The following is a 21,738-nucleotide window of genomic DNA, read 5'->3' on the forward strand; positions in this document are numbered from 1 at the left end:
ACAAATAAACAGATCTAAATATGCATTGGTGATGATGGTTTATTTGCCTAAAAGTATCATAGAAAAGTTTCTTTCTTTCTTTTTCCTTTTTGGGTGATGTGAAAGTAATGTGAGAGGAAGGAAATATATGTCAAATATGTGATGTATTTTTTCATAGACTAGAATAGTCAAAATAAGTTCAAAAAGTGGTTATTTTCCCAATTTGTAGGGAGCATAAATGAGTTCAAAAGGTGGTTATTTTGGTAGTGGTGGAATCATGTTTCCAACTCTCCCAATTTGTAGGGAGCATAAATGAACTGAATTCTCATTAATAAAAAAATGAATTGAACTATTTATAAACATCTTAGGCTATATTTAATATATAAAAAATAGTCTAACCCACCTAATTTCACACACAACTATGTGTTAAGCTTCAATTAATTAAGATATTTTAGGATACATATAATTAAGTCGAATTTTCCTTCTCACGGCTGGTGAGTGCTCTCTCTCACGCTTTTCTTTGGTGAGTTTTGTTTTTTCTCACTATAGGTGAGTTTGCTGTCTGCTACTACCATAAATCCTGTAAAATCTTTAAAAATTTTCTTCTCCTCCTTTCCTTTTACTTCTCTTGGACACTCAAAACTCTTCCCTAGTACTATGGATTCAGATTTTATTGAGAGGGTGCAGAATATAACTCTGACTAAGGAAGAGGGGGAGGTGATTAAGGTTGGAAGTACACATAGGGACAAAATACTTGAAGCATGTTCACTCAGTCTGCTGGGACGTTTACTTACATCCCGGACATACAATCTAAATGCTGCCAAATCACTAATTCACTCAGTGTGGAAGTTGGGGACTGATTTGAAAATTGTGGAAGTGGGTGATGGCTTGTTGCAATTCAAGTTTGCATTAGAAAGTCAGCTGAAGTGGGTCATCCACAATGGCCCGTGGAGTTTCGAAAATCACCCTCTGGTATTAAGGAGATGGGAGAGAGGGATGACGGCAAGGACGGTTACCTTCAATTCCATCCCAATGTGGGTTCAAGTGTGGGGTTTGCCATTCGACTTAATATCGGAGGAAGCGAGTAGGGATATTGGCAGCGGACTAGGGAGGGTGATAGAGATTGACAACAAGGCCTTTTCATCGGAACAAGCCCGTTTTGTTCGGGTGAGGGTCGAAATACCTTTAGACAAACCTTTACGACGGAGCGGAGTGGTTGCTAATCCTGAAGGCGATACGGTTCGCATAGGTTTCAAATATGAAAGATTGGTTGGATTGTGCTATCAGTGTGGGATATTGGGCCATGAAACTAAGGAATGCTCACACCCTAGAGACAAAACCCAACGTGAGCTTCCATATGGGGAGTGGCTAAAGGCAGGCTTCAAAGGACCGGTGCAAAGTTCGGAGGGACGAAGCAAACGACCAACACACAGGGACAAGGGAGACGATGGTGTTAACGGTGGTAGGGTTCCGTCTAGTCCCACAAAGACGCCGTTTTCTGACTCTGTTATCACTCCAGCTGGCACAGAAATTACTGCTGGATACGTTACAAATCATTCACTGCATGGGGCGAAATTAATGGCCAGGAGTAGTCATGAGGCCAATAATGCAGGAACGGATCATTCAATTTCGGGATTTGCTGCTACCCAAAAGGAAACTGACGTCCTTAATCATGGAGGAGACGTTAGCAAGGAGATTCCAGAAACGGCTGTGGAGCTGATGGGGCATCAATGTGCAACGGACAAGCTAATCAGTGTCCCGGTTGAGTACGTGGCTGTGGAAGTGGAACAGCAACCTATCCTTGAGCAAGCACGTGAGGCAGCACGTGAGACACTAAACACACAGATTGGGAAAACATGGAAAAGAGTGGCACGTGACCCACACATCTCTACACATGCTACCTACATGAGTTCACATGCCGTGGGCTCAAAGAGATCTTTTCAGGAGGCAATAACAGAACAAGATGAGGTTTTGGTGGAGGTTGACAACAAAAATAAAAAACGGGGCAAGTTGGTGGAAGACAAGCATGATAATGAGTATACAACGGCGGAGGCTGATAACCAGCCCCGCCGAGCCCAATGAATCTATTAAGCTGGAACTGCCGTGGGATTGGGAACCAAACGGCAGTGGAAGTACTCTCTCATCTGGTGAGGGAGAAAGCTCCCAATGTTTTGTTTCTGATGGAGACAAAGCAATCCGTGGAAGAGATGAAAAAGATACAAGCGGACTTACCATACCGCTGCATGGTCGCTGTTCCTAGTGTTCGTAGGAGAGGTGGTTTGGCTCTCTTATGGATGGCTGATGTTGAGTTGCATTTACAAACATATTCACCAAATCATATTGATGCACTGATTAAAAAAGATAATTCCTTTTGGAGGTTTACAGGTTTCTATGGGTGGCCCGAGGAACAACGGAAACATGAATCATGGCAATTGCTTAAACATCTTCACTCTAGAAGTTTGTATCCATGGCTATGTTGTGGGGATTTTAATGAAATACTGTGTATGGAAGAAAAACAAGGCCGACTTCCTAGGCCTTGGAGGATGATGCAGGAGTTCAGGGATGCGCTTTTATTTTGTGGACTAGCTGACTTGGGTTTTACAGGGAATATTTTCACTTGGGACAATGGCAGGGGGGGCGATGAATTAGTGCAAGAGAGGTTGGACAGAGCTTGTGCCAATTGTGAGTGGAGAGCCATTTTTCCTCATGCAAAAGTCAGTCACCTCCAGGTATCATACTCGGATCACGTGCCTCTCCTAATTTCTACAACTGAACCGATCAACCTTAGGAGGAGGAAAAAGTTACCAAGGCGTTTTGAAGAAAAATGGGTTACCCACCCAGATTGTGAGAGAGTGGTCCGTGAGGCTTGGAGAGGGCAGTTCCGAAATGGAAGTCCAATGTTTGTATTATTTGAAAAAATTAAGCAATGCCGACATGCCTTGGTAGATTGGAGCAGAAATAATTTTGGGTATTCCAAAACAAAGATACAGGAGAAACAAAAGGCTCTTGAAGAGTTATCAAGGGAGAATAAGGCCGAGCACTCTCAAAGAATTAGAACACTGAAGGCCGAGATCAATACTATTCTACACCAGGATGAACTCTTTTGGCGACAAAGGTCTCGATCCATTTGGCTACCTGCAGGTGATAAAAACACCAAATTTTTCCATCAACGGGCTAGCCAACGACGCTGTAGAAATAATATATCTGGTATTCAAGATGTGGATGGTAGCTGGAAAACATCTGAGGACCAGATCTCACAGGTGGCAGAAAATTATTTCCATGATCTCTTCACTTCAGAAAACCCCAGAAATATGGAGTGTGTCCTCCATGTGGTGGAGAAGCGGTTTACAACGGAGATGAACAATTCTCTATTACAACCGTACACAGCTGAAGAAGTCAGACAGGCTCTTTTCCAAATGCACCCATCAAAATCTCCAGGCCCAGATGGTATGTCTCCTTTATTCTTTCAGAAATTTTGGAATATTGTGGGAGTTGATGTTACTGAGGCTATCCTTTCAGTCTTAAATTCTGGACATATGTTACGTAAAATGAACTATTCTCATATAGTACTTATTCCAAAAAAGAATGATCCATCTCTGATGTCTGATTATAGACCTATAAACTTGGCTAATGTTGTTTCAAGAATGTTATCAAAGGTGATTGCAAACAGATTAAAGCTTGTCTTGCCAAATGTGATATCTGACACACAAAGTGCCTTTGTGCCAAACCGGTTGATCACTGACAATACCACGGTAGCATATGAACTACTACACAGGATGAGGAACAAAAGAAAAGGAAAGGTGGGACAGATGGCGGTGAAGTTGGACATTAGCAAGGCGTATGATCAAGTTGAATGGGGATTCTTGAGGAATATAATGCTAAAGTTGGGCCTAGATCACAGATGGGTAGATATGACCATGGAGACAATCACTACAGCATCTTATTCAGTCCTTATCAATGGAGAACCGAAGGGTTTCATTAATCCCACAAGAGGCATAAAACAGGGAGACCCACTTTCACCATACTTGTATCTGTTATGTGCTGAAGGTTTGTCTGCCTTATTGAGGAAAGCGGAAGAGACCCGATCACTTAAGGGTGTTTTGTCCAGCCGACAAGGGGTATGCATTTCTCATCTTTTGTTTGCCGATGATAGTATGCTTTTTTGTCAAGCAACAGTAGAGGAGTGCCAAAGAGTGCTGGAAATCTTGGGTAAATATGAAGCTGCATCTGGACAGGCAATAAATAGACAAAAGACAACATTATTCTTCAGCAAGAATACAAGGCAAGAGGTAAGGGATGCTATTCAGTAGCTTCTGGGAGCTCGGGTCATGTCAGAATGTGAGAAGTATTTGGGTCTTCCAATGCCAAATGGGAAGTCAAAGGTGGGAACGTTTAAGGAGCTTTAAGAAAAGATAGCCAAACGAGTGATGGGGTGGAAGGAGAGATATATTTCTAAAGCAGGGCGTGAAATCCTTATCAAAACTGTAGCACAGGCCATCCCTACGTACTCCATGAGCTTATTTAAGCTTCCAAGGTCAATATGCGATAATATCAATTCCTTGGTGGCTAGATATTGGTGGGGCCAAAACCAAGAGGAGAGGAAAATCCATTGGATAAAGTGGAGCAGAATGTGTAACTCAAAGATGAAAGGGGGAATGGGTTTTAAGGACCTTCATGCTTTCAACCTTGCAATGCTCGCTAAACAAGCATGGCGTCTTATTCACAACAATGGGTCACTTTTCTATAGAGTATATAAGGCAAGGTACTTCCTAAATACTTCCTTTTTGGATGCGGAGTTGAGCAATAATCCCTCATTCGTATGGCGCTCATTACTGGTAGCTAGAGATATCATTCGGGCAGGGTCAAGATGGACAATTGGAGATGGCAGAAATGTATCAGTGGCATCCCATTCTTGGCTTCCTCACTCACCGGTTTTCTTGAATACCCCACCACAGGATATGAAGGTCAATGATTTGATTGACACGGATACTTGGCAATGGGATAGGGGGAAGTTGTTTGCTATGTTTGATAGGCGAACTTGTGAGTCCATAATAGCGCTGCCATTAAATCGTCAAAATTCCCAGGATAAGCTGGTTTGGAAGGATAATAGATCACAAAGGTTCACAGTCCGCTCTGCGTACCAGGTAGCTCTCCGCCTAAAATATCCGCAACAGGCAGAACACTCATTGGCACATGCTCAAGGTTCCGCTTGGAGGAAGATATGGAAGATAAATGTACCACCAAAGGTCCGTACCTTCCTTTGGAGGGCATGCTCGGGATGTCTACCCACAAGGGAGAATCTCCACAAAAAACGGATCAGAGTGGAGCAAAGATGCGAGCTGTGTCATCACCATACGGAGTCAATTGGGCACGTGTTGTGGGAATGCCCCCATGCGAGAAATGTCTGGGCTTTGTTCCGAGGTACAATCCAGAAGTGCAGAAATGAAGTGGACGATTTTTTCCTATTGTTCAAGACGTTGCAACAGAGACTGGGTTCATCTGATTTGGAGAAATGGGCAATCACGGCCTGGTCAATATGGAATGCCAGGAATCGTTTCTACTTTGAGCAGGTACAGGTTCATCCAAAGAATATCTTTGACAGCGCAATGGGACTACTGGAAGAATATCAACGCTTTAATGCAGCACAGAGAGTATAGGCAAGTGTTTGGCCAATTTTGTTTTTTTTCTTGGGACATCACAGTGTTGTCTAGCTTGTTGATTGTCCCCCACCACTAGAGCTTTTATCTAGTGATACATGTATATGTTTATAATGTCTTAATAAAATTTCTACCGTTTTGGCTAAATATATATATATATATATATATAAAATTATGTTGTTCAAAAAAAAAATTTTAGATAAAAACGCAAGACATTTCAAACGTGGAAGTGAGTATATGTTTTACAATTCTACCATATGCCATTTGCCTCTAAAATTCAAAAAGCATAAGTTAAATATGTGCCAATTGATTTGACCATAAAACTGTGCTCCTTTGAGAAGAAGAAAACTATCGGATGAGTTGAAAAATATGCTTTTTGTGATAATTACTTTAAAATTTCTTCTAAAAAAATAATTACTTTAAAATCAACCTATTGTTATTTTCCATCACTCTACATGTCATATCATTTTAACAAAATATAAATTACACCTTCTAACTTTGTCTAAAATTTAATTAAGTTATCTAATTTCACTTATGTTTTATTTAGTCCTTTAAGTTTCAACTTTATTCAATTCAATCATTCAATTAGTTTCTATTAAAATTGCACTTTTAGTGACATTTATAATGACGAAGTATTGCTTTTTGAAGTTTCTTTAGCAAAAAAATTCTTTTTCAAAAAAAGAAAAAAGAAAACAAATTTGCTTATGAATAAGGGAACAAAAAAAAAAAAAAAATATTGTAGGGTCACGTTTTGCTGCCCAAGTCCAAGATGTATGAGATCTTGGATCAATGAGCCGGTACAATAAATTTGTAGAGAGTGGGTCGAAGAGCTAGGTTTTAGCACATGGACAACAGCTAATCATGGTGTTTATCATAGTCAAGCAAGGATGAATCGGGTTTATCAAAGAGGGCTGGTCCCCGGTACGGTCCGAGGAGCTTTTTCTAGGGCCTCTTGAGTGATAGGGGTCTCAGCTCCCTTTTTCTGTTTCCATTCCCCCTATTTTATAGTAGTTTCCTTCCCCATGAATTGGGTTCCTAGTGCTGATACTTGTCTCATTAGCCCCTTTCCCCAAGTTGTTGGGAGTGGTTGTAAAGGCAAAAAGAAGCATGGTCATGTCAGGTAAAAGATACTGAATGCAATAATAGCAGTGGAGTGGTTGTAAAGGCAAAGAAGCATAGCTATGTTAGGTGCAAGGTATTGAATGCAATAATGGCAGCTTTTCCCTTAGACATTTCCATTTTCTCCGTTGTCTTTTTCTGTTTTAGTGTTCTTCCTGTTCCATGGAGTGACCCGGGGTGTCGTTACTAGTATTGCGTTGCTCCCTTTGTCCTCGGCTACACCCATGGCCGAGGAGGGTTCTTCCCATGGTCGAGGTGGGATTCTTACTGGGACTGGGCCCTTGGGCCCAATATAAATATTGACAGGGGCTTCTCAGTCTTTTACCCCCCACAATAGCCCTTCAAGATTCTTCTTTTCTTCCCCATGGGGGGAAAGGAGGATCTCAGTGTGATGATTATCCTTTCGTGCCCATTTTGCACTATGCCTGGTTGGGAGACATTCTTTTAGTTTATCCAAGTCGCGTTCCTACCGTTTCTGTATATGAGGTGCACTTTCATTAATGTCCCTTCACGAGGTGACGCGAATCCAATGGCTGAAGACTATTTTGGAGGTTAAGCAAGATTTATCTCACTTGTAATTCTTTCCTGGAGATTTGGACGAATTGATTGCCACTGGGTTTGCCTCCCATATAAGACACATGAGGGGAGGTCGTTCTTCTTTATTCACAAACCCTTGAGTTCTGCGGGAGTTTTAGGCTCTTAATTCTCTAAACGTTCCCAAGGGTCTCACCAAGGTAGTGATTGAGATTTAGGGAATGGGATGGTCAAGGATAAGGGTGAGGGTGAAGGAGCCAAGCCCTCTTTAGAAGCCACGGACATCTCCGAGATTCAGAATGACACAGTTAAGGCAAGGGAGGCAAAGGCCAAAGATTTTTCTCCCCTTCAATTGGACAAGAAAGAAGTTTCTCTTCCTTCAGCCAAAATCTGAAGCAGGTGTAGGTCGCATTAGATTTTTGGTGCGACAAAATTTGGATTCTATCCAGCGCCGTGTGTCACGCGTGTGCGGATTTAGGTTTCTTATCGCCAGTGCCATCCATACTTGCTCGATTACTGCTAAAGCGATACTTGCTCGATTGCTACTAGAGCAAGTATGTGGATTTGGCGTTTCTGCCTCTTCTTCTCTTCCATCACCGGCGCCATCCATACTTGCTCGATTGCTGCTAAAGTAAGATTGTGGATCTGGCGTCTCTGCTTCTTCTTCTCTTCCATTGCCGGCACCATCCATACTCGCTTAATTGCTACTAGAACAAGATTAAGGACTTATCATTCCTGTGGACTACTTTCGTATAGTTAGCTTTTGAAATAGGCTTGTTTAAGCCCTTTTGTGTATGATGTACTTCTTCTTTATCTAATAAAAAGATGACTTTATTTTATTTTGCGAACCTTTCCTTTTCTTCGATAATTGTTTTATGAATAGGTATGTTGGTATCTTTTCCTTCGAATAGCATTTAGAATTGATGCCGCTGATGGTAAAGAGTTGTCACCCCGAATTCGTCAAAATTGACGGGCACACGATTGCTATCATTAAATAAGTTAACCATATAGGACTAACGTGGAAAACAACCGCATGTTCCTCATTGAGAATAGTGCAACTGCCCAAGGATGTGTAATTCAAAGTAAACAATCCGAGGGGGTCACCAGGTACTTAGATTCTTTTCAACATTTACGATGATGTTCATAGCTTTGACTTGCTTTAGGCGTCTGGTCTGAGGACCGAGGTATGATTGTATTTAGCTTAAACGCTTAGAAAGTTGCTAGTGCGTGTTAGTTTTCATAAAGCAGGAGGTTCGAGGACCATGTAAGACTTCGGTTCTGTCTAACATTTAGGTTTTTCTTTGGAGTGACTAGTTTTCCCACAGGTTTGAGTCTGAGGACCATGCAAGACTTTAGTTTTGTCTAGCACTTAGATTCTTCTTTGAAGTAATTAATTTCCCCATAGGTTTGAGTCTGAGGATCATGTAAGACCTTGGTTCTGTCTAACACTTAAAGTAACTAATTTCCCTATAGGTTTGAGTTCAAGAACCATGCAAGACCTTGGTTCTATCTAGCACTTAGATTCTTCTTTGAAGTAACTAGTTTCCCCATAAATTTGAGTTTGAGGACTATACAAGACCTTGGTTCTGTCTAGCACTTAGATTATTCTTTAAAATAACTAATTTTCCCATAGGTTTGAGTTCGAGGACCATGCAAGATCTTGGTTCTATCTAACACTTAGATTCTTCTTTGGAATAACTAGTTTCCCCATAGGTTTGAATCCGAGGATCATGCAAGACCTTAGTTCTGCCTAGCACTTAAATTCTTCTTTGAAATAATTAGTTTCTCCATAAGTTTGAGTCCGAGAACCATGCAAGACCTTGGTTCTATCTAGCACTTAGATTCTTCTTTGAAGTAACTAGTTTCCTCATAGGTTTGAGTTCGAGGACCATGCAAGACCTTAGTTCTGCCTATCACTTAGATTCTTCTTTGAAGTAATTAGTATCTCCATAGGTTTGAGTCCGAGGATCATGCAAGACCTTAGTTCTGCCTAGGACCTAGATTCTTCTTTAAAGTAACTAGTTTCCCCATAAGTTTGAATCTGAGGACCATGCAAGACCTTGGTTCTGTTTAGCATTTAGATTCTTCTTTGAAATAAATAGTTTCCCCATAGGTTTAAGTCCAAGGACCATGCAAGACCTTGGTTCTATCTAGCACTTAGATTCTTCTTTCAAGTAACTAGTTTTCCCATAGATTTGAGTCTGAGGACCATGCAAGACTTTGGTTCTACCTAGCACTTAGATTCTTCTTTGAAGTAACTAGTTTCCCCATGGGTTTGAGTCCGAGAACCATGCAAGACCTTGGTTCTGTCTAGCACTTAGATTATTCTTTGAAGTAACTAGTTTTCCTATAGGTTTGAGCCCGAGGACCATGCAAGACCTTGGTTCTGTCTAGCACTTAGATTTTTCTTTGAAGTAACTTATTTCCCCATAGGTTTAAGATCGAGGACCATGCAAGATCTTGGATTTGTCTAGCACTTAGATTCTTTTTTGAAGTAACTAGTTTCCCAATAGGTTTGAGATCGAGAACAATGCAAGATCTTGGATTTGTCTAGCACTTAGATTCTTCTTTGAAATAACTAGTTTCCCCATAAGTTTGAGTCTGAGGACCATGTAAGACCTTGGTTCTGCTTAGCACTTAGATTCTTTTTTGAAGTAATTAGTTTCTCCATAGGTTTGAGTCTGAAAACCATGCAAGACCTTGGTTCTGCTTAGCACTTAGATTCTTCTTTGAAGTAACTAGTTTCCCCATAGGTTTGAGTCCAAGGACCATGCAAGACCTTAATTCTGCCTAGCACTTAGATTCTTCTTTGAAGTAATTAGTTTCTCTATAGGTTTGAGTCCGAGAATCATGCAAGATCTTGGTTCTGCTTAGCATTTAGATTCTTCTTTGAAGTAACTAGTTTTCCTATAGGTTTGAGTTTGAGGACCATGCAAGACCTTAGTTCTGCCTAGCACTTAGATTCTTCTTTGAAGTAATTAGTATCTCCATAGGTTTGAGTCCGAGGACCATGCAAGACCTTGGTTCTGCCTAGCATTTATATTCTTCTTTAAAGTAACTAGTTTTCTCATAGGTTTGAGTCTGAAGACCATGCAAGACCTTGGTTCTGTCTAGCATTTAGATTCTTCTTTGAAGTAACTAGTTTCCCCATAGAGTCCGAAGACCATGCAAGACCTTGGTTCTAGCACTTAGATTCTTCTTTCAAGTAACTAGTTTTCCCATAGATTTGAGTATGAGGACCATGCAAGACCTTGGTTCTACCTAGCACTTAGATTCTTCTTTGAAGTAACTAGTTTCCCCATGGGTTTGAGTCCGAGAACCGTGCAAGACCTTGGTTCTGTCTAGCACTTAGATTCTTCTTAGAAGTAACTAGTTTTCTTATAGGTTTGAGTCCGAGGACCGTGCAAGACCTTGATTCTGTCTAGCACTTAGATTTTTCTTTGAAGTAACTTGATTCCCCGTAGGTTTGAGATCGAGGACCATGCAAGATCTTGGATTTGCCTAGCACTTAGATTCTTCTCTGAAGTAACTAGTTTTCTCATAGGTTTGAGATCGAGGACCATGCAAGACCTTGGTTCTGTCTAGCACTTAGATTTTTCTTTGAAGTAACTTGTTTCCCCATAGGTTTGAGATCGAGGACCATGTAAGACTTTGGTTTTGTCTAGCACTTAGATTCTTCTTTGAAATAACTAGTTTCCCCATAGGTTTGAGTCCGAGGACCATACAAGACCTTAGTTCTACCTAGTACTTAGATTCTTCTTTGAAGTAACTAGTTTCTCCATGGGTTTGAGTCCGAGGACCATGCAAGACCTTGATTCTACCTAGCACTTAGATTTTTCTTTGAAGTAACTAGTTTCCCCATAGGTTTGAGTTCGAGGACCATGCAAAACCTTGTTTCTGTCTAGCACTTAGATTCTTCTTTGAGTCCGAGGACCATGCAAGACCTTGGTTCTGTCTAGCACTTAGATTTTTCTTTGAAGTAACTTGTTTCCCCATAGGTTTGAGATCGAGGACCATGCAAGATCTTGGATTTGTTTAGCACTTAGATTCTTCTTTGAAGTAACTAGTTTCCCTATAGGTTTGAGTCCGAGGACCATGTAAGACCTTGGTTTTTTTTAGCACTTAGATTCTTCTTTGAAATAACTAGTTTCCCCATAAGTTTGAGTCCGCGGACCATGCAAGACCTTAGTTTTGTCTAGGACTTAGATTCTTCTTTGAAGTAACTAGTTTCCTTATAGGTTTGAGTTCGAGGACCATGCAAGACCTTGGTTCTATCTAGTACTTAAATTCTTCTTTGGTCGGGCTATTAGACCCGCGAGAACTAGCCCCTTGACGTATGTACAGGGCATATACTTGACGTCGGAAGCCCCTAGAGCTACGCCCCATTTAGCAACCCTCTCCGCGTAATCAGTACCTCGAAGAGTAACCCTGAGCAGAGGTTGAGTTCCTAGTTAGTTTTTACGCGTATATTATGCGAAACATTCGCGAGCGTACGTGACAAACAAAATGACTTCCGTTTCACGTTTTCATTCCAAAGTTACAGTAAATAACGCGTTTTATTGAAATGAAGAGTTTAGTTGCCGTGAAATACGGACTACGTAAGAAACGTAGACCGAAACATTGTCATAAAAAAGACGGAGAAATTACAAAACTAAAGTAAAGGATAAAAGCTGTTAAAGTTAGTGATAAAGTGATAATTACTTCCCCGGACTCATGTCAATCTATTGACAGATTAAAGAGACTAATATATGAATATATCTGATAAACTGATAAGTGATAAAACTGATTGATAACAATAAAGCTGCCAAAACCTAAGGTATACGTGTAGGCATAGGCTATAGCCTATTATACTTAATTGTGAAGGTTACACACAAAAAGCTCTCTTCCATTCTACTACACTAGGAGAATTTCAATTGAGCCTTTAAGGCTTTGTCTGTGCATCTAGCCATCCAACACCACTGTTACTGTAAGTGCAATCTATATTTTATGCTTAATTATTATTATTTTTAAATCTTTCATCCATTATACCATTGTATTTGAATCTTCCTTATTATAATATAGTAATGATTTAATTTTACATTCTATTGAATCAATTATACATACATACATATATATATATATATATATATATATATATATATATATAGAATTTCAATTGAGCCTTTAAGGCTTTGTCTGTGCATCTAGCCATCCAACACCACTGTTACTGTAAGTGCAATCTATATTTTATGCTTAATTATTATTATTTTTAAATCTTTCATCCATTATACCATTGTATTTGAATCTTCCTTATTATAATATAGTAATGATTTAATTTTACATTCTATTGAATCAATTATACATACATATATATATATATATTTATTTATTTATTAAACATAATAGAACAACTATTGTATTTATCTATAAAATAAAATACTTGACAAATATTTCCGTATTTTTTGTAGCGTTTTTTTAAAATATAAACGTATTATACACGTACTATACATGTACCGTTATTTATCCGTTCTCGTATTTTTCCGCCGAATTTTTGAAATGTACTTTTCTTAAAATGACCGAATTATACACGTCCGTATATTTTCTGTATCATACACGTACCGTATTTTACTAACTATGGTTGAGTTATGATAATAATTGTGTATTCTTGGAAATGATGGGGGAGCTTCCGTGTAGCATGCACCATCGTCGAAATGGTCCTCTTGAGGGACTCTTGCTGATAGGAGCTTGATCCCACCATGATTGACCGTTACATTCGCTAATGCACAAGCCCTTCCCATAAACGGCGCCAATTTCAGGGTTACATTTTGCTGCCCAAGCCTAAGATGTATGAGATCTTAGATCAATGAGCCCGATACAATAAATTTGTAGAGAGTGAGTCGAAGAGTTAGGTTTTAGTGCATGGACAACAGCTAATCATGGTGTTTATTACAGTCAAGCAATGATGAAACCAGGTTTATCAAAGAGGGTTGGTCCCTAGTATGGTCCGAGGAGCTTTTTCTAGAGCCTCTTGAGTGATAAGGGTCTCAGCTCTCTTTTTCTGCTTCCCTTCCCCCTCTTTTATAGTAGTTTTCTTCCTCATAAATTGGGTTCTTAGTGCTGATACTTATCTCATCAGCCCCTTCCCCCAAGTTGTTGGGGGTGGTTGTAAAGGCAAAAAGAAGTATGGCCATGTCAGGTACAAGACGCTGAATGCAATAATGGCAGTGAAGTGGTTGTAAAGGCAAAAAAGCATAGCTATGTCAGGTGTAAGGCACTGAATGCAATAATGACAGCTTTTCCCTTATACATTTCCATTTTCTCCGTTGTCTTTTTCTGTTTTAGTATTCTTCCTGTTCCATGGAGTGACCCGGGGTGTCGTTACTAGTATTGGGTTGCTCCCTTTGTCCTTGGCTACATCCATGGCCGAGGAGGGTTCTTCCCATGGCCTAGGAGGGATTCTTCCTGGGACTGGGCCCTTGGGTCTAATGTAGATATTGACATGGGCTTCCCGGTCTTTTACCCCCCACAAGTATCTATTCCAAACAACCTAAATCTAAAATTCATTAACATAGTTTTTCTATTTTGCTCCAAAATTAACAAATCACCAAACCGATTTTTCTTTGACAAATGATCTCTCTCTCTCTCTCTCTCTCTCTCTCTCTCTCTCTCTCTCTCTCTCTCTCTCTCTCTCTCTCTCTCTCAACCAATCCATGGATTAAGCTCTCTCCTAAAGGCATGGCATTGAATCATTGCAATTTGTTTCGTATTAGGATATTTTGTGTATGCAAAAATAGTATGTAATTAACACTATCCTAAAATTTTATTGAAATGCTACGTCCACTGTAATTTTACAATACTCTCACAAAAAATTATAAGTAGCAAGTTGCTACGTGTTGTTATTGGTGGATAAAAAAGTCATTTTAGTAGTAGGTTCAAATTAAAACTAATAACAATTTACTAATTATGATTTTTTCTGAAAGTGTGTAAAAATGTTGTGAATGTAATACTTCTAAAAAATTTTTAACTGCACTAAATACTGATTAAATATGTGTAACATGTTCATATTTTTTATTTCTTAGGGTAACCATTTAAATTTTTATTTCTATTTAACTTTTTTTAATTAAAAACTTTTAAAATTTAAAACTTCGTCGTCTTAGATATTACTAATAGTGTAATTTTGAGTTTTTGACAGGCACTAATAGAAGTACTGAATTGAATAAAGATTGAAATTTAAATAATTGAATAAAACGAAAGTGAAGTTAAAGAAATTAATTAAATTTTAACCGAAGTTAAAGAATGAAATTTGTAATTTAATAAAAATAAAAATAGAGTATAATTAATAGATAATTGCTTTAAACTCAACCAACTATTATTAAATTATCACAAAGAATAAAAATAAAAAAATAAATTAAATGTGTCACTTTCTAAAATTATTCAAACAAATCAAAGAGATTCTACCATCTTTTTGTATGATTCTTATCATATTATTTTAACCGTGCCTATGACTTTTTTTGTACCTTTAAATTCCAACTTCACAGCTCACAAGACAACTCAAACTCGCAAAGTATTTCCATATCCTCCTAAAACTCCGTGCTGATCCCCAATTCTGTGTTCTGATTCTCTCTCTCTCCCAGACCCAAAACAACAACACTCAGAAAAACCTCAATGGGTTTCGATGGAGACGAGGAAACAGCTCCCCAGAATCCAAAATACCTCAAATCCAAGTTCAGGTACAACTCACCCTTCGTTCAAGTCAGCCTCATAGGCTTAGTATGTTTCTGTTGTCCTGGCATGTTCAACGCTCTGTCAGGCATGGGTGGTGGTGGCCAAGTCGACCACACGGCCGCAAACAACGCCAACACCGCACTTTACACCACTTTCGCTGTCTTCGGAGTCCTCGGTGGTGGTATCTACAACATCCTCGGACCCCATCTCACCCTTGCCGCAGGTTGTTCCACCTATATCCTCTACGCTGGCTCTTTCCTCTATTACAACCATCACAAACACCAAGCTTTCGCCATTGTTGCTGGAGCTCTGTTGGGTGTTGGAGCTGGTCTTTTGTGGGCTGGTCAAGGCGCTATCATGACATCTTACCCTCCTGCTCATCGTAAAGGGGTTTATATCTCACTCTTTTGGAGTATTTTCAACATGGGTGGTGTTATTGGTGGACTCATTCCTTTTATCACGAACTATAATCGTAGCGAAGCTTCTTCGGTTAATGATGGAACTTATATTGGTTTCATGGTGTTTATGGCAGCTGGGACTGCTCTCTCTTTTGCTATTTTGCCCCCCAGTAAGGTTATTCGTGAGGATGGGACTCGGTGTACTCATATTCAGTACTCTAATGTTTCGACCGAGGCAGTTGAGATTATTAAGTTGTTTCTGAATTGGAAGATGTTGCTTATAGTGCCTGCAGCTTGGTCTAGTAATTTTTTCTATACGTATCAGTTCAATAATGTGAATGCAACGCTGTTTAATTTGAGGACTAGAGGGTTCAACAATGTGTTCTATTGGGGTGCACAGATGTTGGGCTCGGTTGCGATTGGGTACTTGATGGATTTCAGTTTTGAGAGTAGGAGGAAGAGGGGGATTTTTGGGGTTTGTGTGGTTGCTCTACTTGGGACTGCTATTTGGGGTGGTGGGCTTGCTAACCAGCGCAGGTACTCTATCAAAGACCCGCTACCGCCGTTGGATTTTAAGGACTCGGGTCGAGATTTCGCTGGGCCATTCGTCTTGTATTTTAGTTATGGGTTGCTGGATGCCATGTTCCAGAGCATGGTTTATTGGGTGATTGGAGCTTTGGCGGATGATTCTGAAATCCTTAGCAGGTAATGGATATACGGTGGATTAAGGATTTTATGTATATCGTATTGATTATTGGGTTTTTGGTTTAATTTGTAATATGGTGTCCACCCTACTCTCCTGATTTGTGTAGTCCTCCCATCTCACACACAGTTAATTACAAGGAGGAACCATTTGGGGTTGGCCACGTGGCCCCAAGATGCTGGTTAGGAGTTTTGAATCTAGAATCTCATGGATGTTGTGAGGCTTGAGAATCACTGCATCAATCTCTTGGGGTTTTATTGATGATCGGTTTTGGATTAAACAATTTCTATGCATGTTATAATTATAGTTGTTGTTTTGCAATAGGAACAGAAGAAAGCATATGGTATGTATAGGCATTGACTATTGAGTTCTAAAAATCTTTGTTCTTGTATTTGCAGGTATGTTGGGTTTTATAAGGGAGTGCAAAGTGCTGGGGCAGCAGCTGCTTGGCAAGTTGATACGCAGAAAGTATCCTACATGTCCCAGCTGATTGTGAATTGGTCGCTTACTACAATAAGTTATCCATTATTGTTGATTCTTGTATTGTTGGCTGTGAAGGATAACCACAAGGATGAAGAGGGAACTGCCAAGGAGGCTGACCCTACTTCAGCCGGCACTGTCCATACATGACACAATACTGATGTGGAGGGATTGAATGTTTTTCTCCCATTGAGTTCTTGTGTTCTGCATTATGGTATCTAAATGTTTTCAAGTTGAAATTGCATCTGCTGTGTAAATTATTATCGTTACTGTCCTTAATGGAAGTTCATGTCTTGAGCAGAATATTTATCCCTATCTCTCTACTGCTATCTGTCTATATACAAAAATTCAATATTGGAACATGAGTATAATAAGATGAATACCTTGTAAGTTATTAGCATAAGCCCCATCTCAAAAATAATACTTTTGACTCCCAGGTAGCTTTAGCACATAAAAACCATATGAAAATGAAAATTCTATCCATTTAGATTTATAATAAATCTAATGACACATCTTTTTAACCTATTGTGATTGGTAAATTACAAAAGTAATGTTAGTGATGGGTTGTTAAAGGGATATTACTCTAATCAAAATTTACTACACAACAAGTTGTGAGAAAAGGTTGTGAAAATTTGTGTCAATGTACACTTTTTTTGTGCTTAGATTAATACAAAAAATTCTTGTCATAGGCTTTTCAAGGTCAACATGAACGATCTTTTACATTATAATGTAGAAGAGATAAAATTCCATCTATCCAGGTAAACCCTGCAGGTAATAGAATACTCTGAACAAGTTGGCTTATAATAAGTGATGCAATCACTGTAGTAGATGGAACAGATTGTTCTTTTTAGTCGTCACTTGGATGGACGTAGTGTCTGGGAGAATATACTGAAACAATATCCTATATACTTTAGAAATGCCAGGCTAACCACCACCAAGCCAAGTCCTATATTATTAACTTTGACTTGGGGTTGACTCCATTTATATATGTTTTGCCTATAGAGATTTACACAGATGGTTTTGTTTGTGACCTGATCGGAAATGATCTTGAAGTCAACTCTCAGTGAAGGATCTTTTATGAATTTTGATATATTGGAAAGGGAGTACTTCTTGCTCAATTTCATAAATTTAAAAGTAATCAAAGTTCTCTGATCATTTTTCTATTTCAATTGAATCATATTGTCGTTGGGAATTGTCACCTTGGGTGCGAAAGAGACTTGTACAGAATACGAACATCTATGTTTGAAACCTTCGAATTTAAGGCACTCTTTGAAATTGAGTTATCAGGTTTCCTGTGGGGCAGTACAGACGGTAGGGTACCTTATAAATTAAGAGAAACTGCAATGGGGAGCTTTATAAAGCATTCCTTTTCCTGAAGTTAACTTGATAGACATACAAGGAATTTTAGTTCATCAACTTCCTTGGAACTTTCTTATGTTTAGATTGAGGCAGCAGAATAGTTATTTGAACAATATATTCTCTGTGCTAGAGTTTTTGAAGGCAACCTTAAGAGGTTTCAGTTGGGTTTAATTAGGGGCAAAGATGCTGATTGAATTGTCTAATAAGCTACCATAGACAAAATCCTAAGCAGCTAACTAATACTGGTGGTGTGAGTGGCATTGTGAAATTCTGCAATTTGAAGCTCTGGCAACTATGCATTATTAGGTATAGTTCCTCATATGTTTATTTTACTTGCATGGAGTCTTTAGATTTCCTATCGGACATGTTTGGATGTGAAGGAGTAGGATCAAAGTGGTTTTTGGAATTGGTATATGGCTGTTTTCAGTCATATATTTCTAAAGAACAGGAGGAAAGTTTCCTGCTCCACCTTTAAGTTTTTGTAGCTTTGTGGACTTGTTCAAGTAACTTTCTACTCCAGGTTCTATTTGCTGCTCTGTTCTAGTTATGGCTTTGATTAATTTACAAGCTGGAGACATAGAGAATAATTCTTTGTGCCAGTAAAACAAGCGTAAGACTAGATCATGACCAAAAGCATTTGAAATGGAACTCTTGGTTTATACACCAAAAGCTCAGTAGCAACTTGGGAACTTTTGTTTCACAGCTCTTACAAGTGAAATATTGATCCCATATAATGATGCCTTAGTAAAGAGTGACTTCCTTAAAAAAGAAAATCTTAAGAAATAAGGTAAAGGCAGCCCTTGGATCAATAAAATTAGCAGAAGATGTCTACTCATAGAAAAAGTGAAAAACAGAATGTTATATAGAGAACCTAAATATGGAGAGGAAAAAAATCCTCAGTTTCCTTGTATTTGCAGAAAATACAGCTCTCACCGAACTGTTCAAAACTAGTGGGCTGTAGTTGTAAACTTGAAGATAAAGGTCATAACAAAATATTTGTTCTGGTAACTAGAATATGTGCCAAAGATGTGCCATGGAGCCTATATGTTATTATATTGAGGATGCAAATACATGTTAGTATGTCACATCTTTTTGATGCGTGCCTTATAGAGCTTTAGCCATTAGCTAACAGCATACAGCATACTAGGCAAGGACATGTACTTTGATATAAATAAATTTATCAATTCTAGGATCTGACCGAAAGGAAAAGAGTGCCTAACCGTGATAGGCTATGTATGGTATTGGTACTTATGACATCTGCACTAAATTTTTTGTTGTTAGAATTTTGAGCTGCAAATCCTTCTTTGGAGACAGAAATCCCCACATTAATAGCAGATCTAATTCCAGCATTGAGTAGATCAGCTTAATTATATAGCAATCCATATTTGTAAAATGATGCAACAAGACATGGGTTTTAGTCCATAATAATTGCGTTGGAAGGAAAATCCTTAACATATTAATCTACAACTGTGTACGAAAGTTGCCGAGGCCTAAGGTCAATGTCTAATGGAGCATAGAGCATACGTGCTAAGTGCCCCTAGGCAGAAGTAACAAGTTCTAATAAGAATTGACCTTAATAGCATCCACTCATATTTTACACTAGCAAAACTATACGGCATTTCAGAAAGTAACACAACGATCTCTCATTACCCCTTAACTCTCTTGTTAAAAACTAATGTTCAACTCCACACAACATCCCTGGTAATTGTTTTCGAGGAGAATGTTATGAGATTCCCCTCAAGATATTAATGAAAATTGTGGCTGTAAAATATGAATCAGTAAGAAAGTCTAACTTGCAGATTTCTTTGTCTCAATTTTATATTTAAACCCTCCATCATAATCATAAAGATAATGAGTTCGGTGTCTATTGTGCCAAATATGTGTTTTTGCAGGAAAGGAATAATGGCAAATCATCCTAATCTTCTTTTGCATAGGATATATATTTTTTATAAAACAGAAAAACTGCTACATAACATAAATAAAAAATGAATTTTCAGTTGTTCCAGGTCATTTTACATTTAGTCCCAACAAACCAGCTCAAATCAATCATTGTGATACTTCTCTTGCACATTATGGTTTTTGTTGGATACAATAACTCTAAAATGCCATCATACAGTGGCAAGAGGTGCATCACTCTTACTATTAGCATCTGGTTTTTGGACATTGGCCTCAGCTTGCCCCTCTACTGGCTTTTTGGTCTCATTACCAGCCTCAACCTTTTTTTCCTCTGAGTTTTTAGCAGCAGGGACTTCAACTTTGCCCTCAGTTGTCTTGGCAGTCTCTTTACCCGCCTCCACGGAAACTGGTACTGCTTCATCAGTCTTTGGTTCAGAGGCCTTCTCCTTTGTTTCTTCTTCCTTTGGGTTAGAGAGGTCTACCAATGGTGCTTCTTTCTGACTCTCACCTCCATTTTGGCTCTCCTGCAATCACATATCAGCAAAAGCAAAAAAAAAAAAAAAAAAGTCCAAGAAACAATATGTCAACTCATTAAATGATTAAATTCATCATTTTCTAATAACTTAAACTTCTGGGACAATAGGTAATTTATCATGATATCAAAGCATGAAGTCTGTCTCTATCTTATCTCCTATTTAATGAAGGTAGTTTAGGCCCACACGTGAAAGGAGAGTGTTAGATTAAATGATTAAATTCACCATTTCCTAACGACTTAAATAAGATCAGAACGTAATGCATACTAGTACCTGAGGAATAGCCTCGCCCTCAGCCTTGTTGGCATGGGCAGGATCCTCAGTGGGGATTGACTCCTTGTGGACATCAGAGTGCTTGGGCTTCCCCGCACAGCCCCCCATCTTATGAATGAATAGCTTTGTGGGGAGAGTTGTGAGAGTGACTGAAACACCAATATAGGATTTTATATGCAAATTGTGATCAAATAAGGATGTTCAATGAGGCTGAGAAGGGCTATAGGAGATGGTGATTTATAATATAGCCGGCAGCTGCAAACATTTAGAGCAGCTGTTAATTTTGGCAAAACCAATGGCATAGCATATTCTGCCTGGCAAATGGGTTTGTGGCTAAATCTTTGGGTGACTTTGTCATATGGACAGCAAACGTTGTTTTGGCGCCTCATGTAGTGTAGTTAGTAGTTACTGTTAACAGTTAGTCGGTTAGTCCTGAATTTCGAGTTGACAGGGTGGTTCTTTTTGGCTTTAGTCACAACTGTTGAGCATATTACTACAAATAAAGTTGTAATGACAGAAGATCAATAACAACTTTTGAAATTCATGGTAAAATCCAAAATCACATTACAATACCACAATTGATAATAAAGTTTAAAGTTTGAGTTCTAAAGAATAAAATACCTATAGAAAAAAATATTTTTAAATTTTTAAATATAAACAAGATGGAGACCCCAAAACCTACCACCGTCACGAATTTGCTTCAGGGAAGGATTTAACCCTCGTCCCCGTCTCATTTGCTATGCAGGTCAAGGTGGGGTGGTTTAATAAACAAAATATTTTTTTTTTTTTTTTTTTAATGTAAACTAGTATTTATTTAGCATTAACAAAATATCAGCAAGAAAAATGTTAACATTACTACTAATTTTATGTATGGCTTACAAATTGATGTCACAAAAAACATGATTAGTGTGACATCAATAACATAAAAAGAAAACATAAGAGTTTACAAACTAGCGTGTCAATGAATGTGATTGATGTCACATAAAAAGAAAACATAATTAAGAAATTTCTAGATTGATACATCGACATCATTATAAATAAACTCTTCTGATCAATTAATAAAAGAAAAGACACAAAATCATTATTTTTGAATTATTTGTATG

The 21,738-nt window shown here is 38.6% G+C and overlaps 3 protein-coding genes across 3 annotated transcripts; 2 read left to right on the forward strand and 1 right to left on the reverse strand.

Moving 5' to 3' along the window:
- The first annotated feature begins 636 nt into the window (after positions 1-636).
- LOC115961125 lies at positions 637-2,061 on the forward strand. The gene has a single exon (XM_031080158.1). It carries the CDS (start codon positions 637-639, stop codon positions 2,059-2,061), a length of 1,425 nt encoding a protein of 474 aa, XP_030936018.1.
- Positions 2,062-14,794: 12,733 nt separating this feature from the next.
- Positions 14,795-16,879, forward strand: LOC115959680 (UNC93-like protein 1). Its single transcript, XM_031078178.1, has 2 exons — positions 14,795-16,096; positions 16,493-16,879. Exons 1-2 carry the CDS (start codon positions 14,934-14,936, stop codon positions 16,722-16,724), a joined length of 1,395 nt encoding a protein of 464 aa, XP_030934038.1. The 5' UTR covers positions 14,795-14,933; the 3' UTR covers positions 16,725-16,879.
- A 2,992-nt stretch (positions 16,880-19,871) lies between these two features.
- LOC115959681 lies at positions 19,872-20,913 on the reverse strand. Its single transcript, XM_031078179.1, has 2 exons — positions 20,636-20,913; positions 19,872-20,353 (listed from the first exon to the last, which is right to left on the reverse strand). The coding sequence occupies exons 1-2, from the start codon at positions 20,741-20,743 to the stop codon at positions 20,042-20,044; spliced, it is 420 nt and encodes a 139-aa protein (XP_030934039.1). The 5' UTR covers positions 20,744-20,913; the 3' UTR covers positions 19,872-20,041.
- Between the last annotated feature and the right edge of the window lie 825 nt (positions 20,914-21,738).

This window comes from Quercus lobata, chromosome 9 (assembly GCF_001633185.2).
Source record: "Quercus lobata isolate SW786 chromosome 9, ValleyOak3.0 Primary Assembly, whole genome shotgun sequence".
NCBI classification, from domain to species: domain Eukaryota; kingdom Viridiplantae; phylum Streptophyta; class Magnoliopsida; order Fagales; family Fagaceae; genus Quercus; species Quercus lobata.